The following is a 7,556-nucleotide window of genomic DNA, read 5'->3' as shown; positions in this document are numbered from 1 at the left end:
GGGGCGGGGGGGCAGCTGGCGCGGCCAAGGGAGGGGGTGAGGTGCCAGGCTTGCGCCAGGCTGGCTGCTTGGCCGGCTCCCCGGCTGTTGGACTGCGCGCGGGCCGGTGGCGGCCGGCCTGCGGACGTGCTTGCAGCACGCAGACTGCCACTCGCAGCGCTCCCTCTGCACCCCACTTGCGGATCTCCAGCCCCCGCCCACCAGCCTGCCTGGCCTCCTGGCTGCAGGTGGGGCCGAGGGAGGTGAGGATGAGCTGGATGCGGAGACGGCGCTGGAGCTGCTGGAGCTGGGTATCGTCAGCCCCGTGACGCGGGATACCGCGGGCTCGCTGTACCACCAGGAGCTGGCGCGGCAGGTGGGAGCGGGTGGTCCGCGTACGGGTGCAGTACTGGTGGGGGCGGGGCCAGGTGGGGATTGCATGCCGCGCTGGTGGCGCCACGCCGCGCCTCCCAGCGTGCGGGGGTGGCAGGCCACCCCCCAGCCCACGACAGCCCCAACGGGCAGCGCGCGCTGTGCCTGCCCCCCACACACCTCCTGCACCCCCTCCCCCCCCGCCCTGCAGCTGGCTGATTTCCTGAGGGTGCCCATGGAGCGGGCGAGCGGCATGATGCCGCTGCCCGACGTGTACTGCCTGTACAACAGGGCCCGCGGTACCGAGCTCATCTCGCCAGACGACCTGCTTGCCGCCATCAGCCTCTTCCCAAAGGTGGGGTGGGGCTGGTGAGGGAGGGAGGGAGGGAGGAGGCATGGGAGGTATGTGTGTGTGTGTGTGTGTGTGTATGTGTTTGTGTTGGATCCCCGGCGGAAGCAGGCCCAGGCTTGGGCAAGAAGCAGGAGTGTTTTGGGCTGGGCCTCGCCGGGTGGCAGCTCCTCGCACGCAGGCACGGTGGTGTGGCCAGCCCCTGCGGCCACCTGCCCCTGCCTGCCCCCCGCTGCCCCGGCCCGCAGATCCGCGCCCCCTACACCCTGCGCGAGTTTGCCTCTGGAGTCAAGGTGGTGCAGGCGGCCAGCCACAGCGACGACGCCGTCTGCCGCCGCCTGGCGGAGATGGTGCAGCCGCAGACGGGCGCCGCGGCAGCCGCGGCGGCGGCTGCGGCGGCAGCAGCGACAGCAGCTGGGACTGCGGCAGCGCCCGAGGGGGAGGCCACGGCTGGCCCGTCCCGCGCCTCGCTGGCAGCCGGCGAGGAGGTCCTGCTGGCCACGCTGGGCCCCTCCATCACCCGCACCGAGGTGGCAGTGCGGCTGGCTATGCCGGTGCCGGTGGCTGGGGAGCACTTGCGCATGGCGGAGGCCAGGGGGGTGCTGTGCCGCGACGATGGCCCCGAGGGCCTGCGCTACTTCAGGAACTTCTTTGCCGACCCGGCGCTCGTGGCCGCCGCCAGCTGACCCTGCCCTGCCCTGCGCCGTGTTGGCTCGCTGGCTCTCATGTCTTGGCGCTTCACCGCTTGTAAAGGCCCGTGGCTTCGCTTGTAACACACCCCCTCTCCGCCTGCCAGAGCAGGGTGGGTAGAGAGGGCGAGTAGCGGGTGCAAGGGGCACGGCACGGCACGGCGTCTCTGTGCCATCTCCTGCTCCCCTCCGACTGCCCACTGAACACTCTCCTCCTGGCCAGTGCCTTACAGCCAGTGCTGGTGCTAGCCCGCGTCCTGGCTCTCGCCCAGCGGCTCGTCCCCCTCGTGCTGCTGCGCCGCCGCCGCAGGCTGCGCAGCGCCCCGCACCCGCTCGCCCATCCCCAGCAGTGAGTCCTTGACGCACAGCAGCTCGGCCACCAGGTCGTCCAGGCTGCACTCATAGTCAAAGGCTTGGGAGCCGCCAGGCAGCAGCCTGCACGGGGGTGGCGTGGGGCTGACGGGGAGATGAGGAGGCACAGCAAGCCCCAGCCGACGGCAGTTGCGCAGTGGTCTCCACCCGCGTGCCAGGGCTGGTGGAGGGGGAAGAACGGCTGCCCACCTGGCATGCCTGGCCAGCACCGCGTCCCGCCGCTCATCGTCCGGCAGGCGCTGCAGCAGGGCCGCCTGCGCCAGCCGCCGCTCCACTGCCGCAATGCGCTTGCGCAGCTGGCCCACGTCGCTGGCCCACCCCTCCATCTCGTGGGCGCGGCGCAGCTGCAGCTCGCGGGCGCGAGCAGACGCGCGAGCAGCCCGCCGCTCGGCATCCGCTGCCCGCGCCTCCAGCTGGGAGCGCAGCAGCTTGTGCACCGTCTCAAATTTCAGCAGCTCCTCGGCGCGCTGCGCCAGCTGCGCCTGTAACGCCTGCAGGCAGCAGGGCAGGCAGGCATGGGTCCAAGTCATGTGCGCCGGTATCCTGACGCCAGTGGCGGCTCTTGAAGCGCAGACGGCCAAGCAGCCCCGCGGGAAGAGAGCCGGCGCGCCTGGTGCGTGGCCCGGCTGTCGGCCTCCAGCTCCTGCCGCTGGCGCTGCAGCTGCCCCGCCGCCGCCGCCTCGGCCGCCTCCAGCGCCTCGGCTGCCGCATGCCGCTCGCCTGCCGCTACCGCGCGTGCCGCCGCCGCCGCCTCCTCCGCCACATCCCGCTGCTGGCGGGCCAGGATGTAGTCCCGGGTGGTGCACCGCAGCGCCTCCTCAGCGCCGCGCAGCTTCTCGGCCAGCTCCTCAGCGGTGGCGCTCAGCGCGGTGGCCGCCGCTGCGGCGTCCCGCTCCCGGATCGCCCGATCCTCCTGCAGCGCCGCGATCCGCTCGGCTGCAAACCTCTTCTGCTCCGCCAGCTGCGCCTGCAGCGCCTCGCACCGCAGCGCCAGCGCCTCCCCCTGGGCCGTGGGCAGGTAGACTGTCCGCAGGATGCGCTCGGGCGCGGGGCCGCCGGCGGGCGGCACGCCGCTCTCGCGGCTGCCGCCGCCAGCGCCGCCGGCCCTGGCGCCGCGCCGGGGGCTCCTGCTGCTGCCGCTGCTGCCGACGCCGCTGGCGCCGCCGCTGCTGCGTGGGAAGACAGCATTGGAGTGTGGGCCGTTTTCGCTGCCATACACCACCTTGTGCTCAACGGGGCGGGTCAGGGAGAGCAGCTGCTTGATGCGCGCCCGGTCCTCCACCTCTGCGGCAGGGGCAAGGAGGTAGCAGGGGTAAGGAGGTGGCGGCGAGCAGGCCATTGGGTTGAACTCGAAGGCGTGCAAAGGTTCTGGCGTTTCCTGTAATAGGGCAGGGCATGGGCGACTGCCGGCAGCACTATGGGGCAGCGCACCTTGCAGGCGCAGCGAGTCGTTTTCGGCCTGCAGCGCCAGCAGCCGCTCCCGCTCCTCAAACAGGTAGGTGTGGGCATCGCTCAGCGCCTGCAGCATGCTGGTCAAGGAGGAGTGGTCTCCGGGTGCTGGAGGAATGGGAAAGTGGATGCAGGGAACGGCAGCCAGCGGTGGTTTGCTCTGCCACGGCTGATTCTTGCGCGGCCGCCCCACGCACCTTTTGCAGCTCCCGCACTTCGTCGGTGCGCTTGCGGTTCTCCGCCTGCAGCTTGTATGTCTCTGCTGGCGTGGGCCCGCTGCAGGCCGCCACCCGCTCCAGCAGCTCCTGGCGCTCCGCATCGGCGGCGGCTGTAGCAGAGGCAGTGGCGGAGCGAGCGGCGGGACGGGTGAGCGGCGACGTAGGGGGCGCTGAGCCGGCCGGCATTCGACATCGATGCTGAGCTCACACACGCGGTGCTGGTAGTAGGCCAGGAGGCTGTGAGTTTCGTCGGCTGGGTCTGCCATGCTGTCCAGCCTGTGCCCGGAAAGGCTCTCCCCCTCTTCTCAAGCAGACTGAAAACCCTCCCTACACAATTGAGAGCGATCAACACAAGAGCGGCCGCGCCAGAAAAGTGCGGGGGTCTGGTCAATGGGCCGCCTTCTTCCAAGCAATGGCAGCGGCGAAATGAAGCCCTCGTAATCGAGTTTACAGTCCTGTGGCGAGGCTCTCACGCTTGATCGGCAGCGACGGATGGCTGCGACACGTCTGGCCTGGGTGAGGGCGGCCAGCGCATCTGCAAAACGCGCTGAAGCACTGCCTGTAGCGTCCAATGCATGCTGCAGATTGCCGCGAATCCAGGGCGGCCGGCTCAGCCGCTGTGCTGCCACCCGCCCCCACCCGCCCGCTCGCTGCCTGCCGCCGGCTCCTAATGTTTGAATCTCTCACTGACTTATCGTGTGTGGTGCTGCAGATATGCGGCACATGCCAGAGGGAGTGCATACCCATCCGCTCCGAGTCGCGCTGCCTGTGCGGCCACCGCCATAAGGAGCACGACCCGGGAGGGGCGCGCCGGTGAGGCGGAGGCCTTGCGCTACCGTGCATGGGTGGGTGGGTGGGTGACCTCCCTCCTCTCAGCCCTGGCCTTCAGCTCAACCCCAACCCTCTGCAATGCATGTGCAGGTGCACCGCCGGCAAGTGCGCCTGCTCCGGCTTCTTTTACATAGTTGCCGAAGGCGCCTGGATTCTGCGGTGCCGGTGCGTGTAGTTCGCACCCGCTTATGGATTGCAGCAAGGGATCGGCCAGCCGCGGTGTGCCCACATGCTGCAAGGCCTCGCCACACACCGTCAGAACCCTCCTCCTGCGCCCCGCACGGCTGCAGGTGCAAGCACAAGCACGTGGAACATGCCGCCGACACGCACGCCTGCGCCAAGGCCGGCTGCGCCTGCCGCCGGTTTGACAGCCCCTGGGTGTGCAACTGCGACCATCCCTGGGCAGACCACAAGCAGGTGGAGGTGGAGAAAGCGGTGGGCTGCGGGCTGTTGGAGGCGATAGCTGATGTGAACCGCTGGGATCAGCTGAAGCGCGGCGGCGGCGCAGGCGGCGGCTGAGTCTGCCGATGACTGGCAGCCCCTGAAGATGGGCTGGCCAGTGCTGTGACGCTGTCCTGCCCTGCCAATGCTGAGCATGCCTGGCAAGCCATGGGTTTCATGTTATCATGATCAGGGCGGGTGGCCAGCGGAGCAGAGAGCATAGCGCAGGGAATCGGGTCCTGCCTCCAGCTGCCCCGCGCGCCGCGCTGCCCGCCAGGCCGTGGCCGTGCCCCGGCTCACACCTTGCGTGCGCGGGTGCGCTGCTTGGTGGCGCTCTCCACCACCTTCTCCTCCACCGGCAGGCCCTTGCGCCGCCGCACCGCGTCGATCAGGCGCTTGGCCAGATTGGAGGAGCCCACCCCCTGCCCCTCCTCCCCAAACTCCTCCCGCTCCTCCTCGGTCAGCGGCATGAAGAAGGGGTCCACCTGCGGGCAGGCAGGTGGCGGGGCAGGGGAGGCCAGGGATGCTCGGGTGGCGCAAGGAAGACGGCTGGGGTGGTGGGGACGCGGGTGCGGCGTGGGAGCGGCATCACGTCGCGGCGCTGCCGTGGCCTTGGCCTTGGCCTGCCCCTGGAAGGGCCCCGCCCCCCACTTGCACCGCTGAGAAGCCACCCCCTGCCAAACCCTCAGCCACCAGCCCACCCGCCCACCTGCAGCCGCTCCCAGTGGCTGAGCAGCAGCGAGGCGGTGGCGGCGCCGCTGGACCGGCGCCGCAGCTCGTCGGCAAACCCGAACGACGCCTCGGCGGGCAGGTAGGCGTGCACGGTGAAGAGGTCGCTGCCCTCCCGCATCTCCTCCCGCAGGATGCGCGAGCGGCGGCGCCCCAGCACAGCATACACCGCAGACAGGCCTTCGGAGCTGGTGGTCACCTGCGGGGCGGCGCGGCAGAGGCGGAGGCGTGTGTGTTTTTGTGAGGCGTGGTCGGTACATGTGGTGGGGAGGGGAGTGGGAGTGGGGCAGGTCGCGGCGGCGACAGGGACACAGGCAGGGCTCGGGCACGCCCACAGGGCAGCACACATATGTATACACCCACACCCACCCACCCACCCACACCCACCCACACGCACCTCACACAGGAACATGGCCTCCACCAGGCGGGGCCCGCCCTCCAGCACCGCCCGCCGCACCGCCTGCCGCGCGGCGCTCGTCACCTGCGGGGGCCGGGCAGGCAGGGAGGCAGGCTGGTAGTCAGCAGGCAGGCAGGCAGCCAGCTGAGCTTACAAGGCACCCACGCGTCAGGCCTTCCTCCCCAACAGCAGCATTATAGGCGGAGCATGGGCAGCATGGCTTGGCTCACCTGGCCGCTGAAGGGCCCATACACATCCTCAGCCAGCTGCAAGGAGGCGGCCTCCTGAGCTGCCCCAGCCTCGCCAGCAGCAGCGGCGGCAGGAGAGAGGTTCAGCCGCGCCTCCACCTGCACCGCCACGCCCCAGAGCGGCTCGTCGCAGAGCGGTCCCGTGGCGGAAGCCAGCTGGAAGCCGGAGGCGACACCAGACTCGATGCTGTACCGCAGATACTCCAGGCTCCGGCCCAGCCCTCCCTCCGTGCCGCCGTTCTGTGGCGCCGCTGTACTGCCGCTGTGAGTGGACACGCTGAGCTGGCTGCCTATCTGGCATGCCAGCTCAGCGACTGCTGATGTGGCATGTGCCGCTGCTGCCACCTCCCCGGCCACCAGCCCCAGCTTCTGGGCGGCGTCCGGGAAGCCAAGCGGTACTGCCAGGTGCCGCCGCGCCGCCTCCTCTGCCTCCTGCTGCTGCTCTGCATTGCCCTGGCCGCCTGCATCATCCTGATGTTGCTGCTGCTGCTCCTGGTGCTGCCGTCCCACGGATGCCACCAGCACTGCTGCCGACCTGCCCCCCGGCTGCTTGGCGAGCTTGACAATCCGCTCGGGCGGCAGCGAGAAGAGGGGCGCCAAGCCTCCGCTGCTGCTGCTGCTGCTGCTCGCTGCCGAGGCAAGAAGCAGGTTGGGGCCAGTCCGCTTGGGTCCAAACATCCAGGCTCGCTGCAGCATCGCCAGCAGCGCCGCGCTGCCGGCAGCGCTGCCAGGCTGCTGCTCTGCCTCGGCATCGGCATCAGCCGCCATCCGGCGCAGGTGCTCGCCAAAGGCCGCCAGGCTGTCGCTGCCGGGCGCCCCCATGCCGCCGCCGACATGCGCATCAGCTGCCGCCGTCCCCGCTCCCGCCGCCCCTGCCGCCGCCGCCTGCTGCTGCTGCTGCTCGCCCCCGCCGCCGCCTCGTGCCGCCGCCGCGAATGCCCCCCGCAGCAGGTCTGCGTTTTGGTCCAGCGCGGAGGCCACGCCAGCCGGCAGCGGCAGCGCCGCCACCCGCAGCGTGCATGCCCCGCTGGCCGTCTTCGCCTCCACAACGAAAGTGGCCCGGGCCGTGGTCTCGGGCGGCGCCTCCTCCCGGCACACCACGCTCTCCCTGCGCCATGGCCGGGCAGGGCACACGCCCCAGGCTGGTGAGCACAAGGCACAAGGATCGAGCCTACGGCTCAATCTCCCCGCAGCCCCAGTGCAACCCAGCGTGGCGCAGCGACGCTCAGATGGCAGCGCAGGAGGCAGCACAGCACAGCACAGCGCAGCGCAGCGCAGCCCCTGCCAGCCCCCCTCCCCACCTGAAGGCCACCAGGGGGGGGCTGACCACCAGTTCCACCCGCGCAAACCGCTCCCGCAGGTCCTTGATACAAGTCTCCAGGTGCACCTCACCTGCGTGGTGTGCGTGTGCGTGGGTGTGTGGGTGCGTAAGTGTGTGCGTGTGTGGGTGCGTGGCGCTGGGGTGGGATGGAGGGGGGAAAC

At 70.5% G+C, this 7,556-nt stretch overlaps 4 protein-coding genes across 4 annotated transcripts in view; 2 read left to right on the top strand and 2 right to left on the bottom strand.

The window, feature by feature from the left end:
• Nucleotides 1-277: 277 nt before the first annotated feature.
• CHLNCDRAFT_12611 (hypothetical protein) lies at nucleotides 278-1,353 on the top strand (the record flags this gene model as incomplete). The annotated part of the gene is made up of 4 exons (XM_005844497.1): nucleotides 278-355; nucleotides 563-706; nucleotides 949-1,050; nucleotides 1,189-1,353. Coding segments are annotated over 4 exons (489 nt in total), but the record flags the coding sequence as incomplete, so codon positions are not given.
• Nucleotides 1,354-1,634: 281 nt separating this feature from the next.
• On the bottom strand, nucleotides 1,635-3,694 carry CHLNCDRAFT_138772 (hypothetical protein; the record flags this gene model as incomplete). The annotated part of the gene is made up of 6 exons (XM_005844398.1): nucleotides 1,635-1,824; nucleotides 1,951-2,252; nucleotides 2,492-3,045; nucleotides 3,193-3,280; nucleotides 3,408-3,538; nucleotides 3,637-3,694. The coding sequence occupies 6 exons, from the start codon at nucleotides 3,692-3,694 to the stop codon at nucleotides 1,635-1,637; spliced, it is 1,323 nt and encodes a 440-aa protein (XP_005844460.1).
• Nucleotides 3,695-3,920: 226 nt separating this feature from the next.
• CHLNCDRAFT_138771 (hypothetical protein) lies at nucleotides 3,921-4,778 on the top strand (the record flags this gene model as incomplete). The annotated part of the gene is made up of 4 exons (XM_005844496.1): nucleotides 3,921-3,944; nucleotides 4,141-4,241; nucleotides 4,350-4,424; nucleotides 4,550-4,778. 4 exons carry the CDS (start codon nucleotides 3,921-3,923, stop codon nucleotides 4,776-4,778), a joined length of 429 nt encoding a protein of 142 aa, XP_005844558.1.
• Nucleotides 4,779-4,996: 218 nt separating this feature from the next.
• The window catches only part of CHLNCDRAFT_54387 (hypothetical protein), a gene marked incomplete at both ends in the record, with an annotated part of 6,972 nt that continues 4,412 nt past the window's right edge, over nucleotides 4,997-7,556 (bottom strand). The window contains 5 exons of the mRNA XM_005844397.1: nucleotides 4,997-5,185; nucleotides 5,410-5,628; nucleotides 5,827-5,910; nucleotides 6,057-7,182; nucleotides 7,376-7,466. Of these exons, the coding sequence (XP_005844459.1) occupies nucleotides 4,997-5,185; nucleotides 5,410-5,628; nucleotides 5,827-5,910; nucleotides 6,057-7,182; nucleotides 7,376-7,466 (1,709 nt within the window). The remainder of the gene's footprint in view (nucleotides 5,186-5,409; nucleotides 5,629-5,826; nucleotides 5,911-6,056; nucleotides 7,183-7,375; nucleotides 7,467-7,556) is intronic.

The sequence above is a fragment of the Chlorella variabilis genome (genome assembly GCF_000147415.1).
Source record: "Chlorella variabilis unplaced genomic scaffold CHLNCscaffold_22, whole genome shotgun sequence".
NCBI lineage: Eukaryota > Viridiplantae > Chlorophyta > Trebouxiophyceae > Chlorellales > Chlorellaceae > Chlorella > Chlorella variabilis.
The sequence above is the reverse complement of the archived record's forward strand: the minus strand, read 5'-3'. Positions and strand labels throughout refer to the sequence as shown.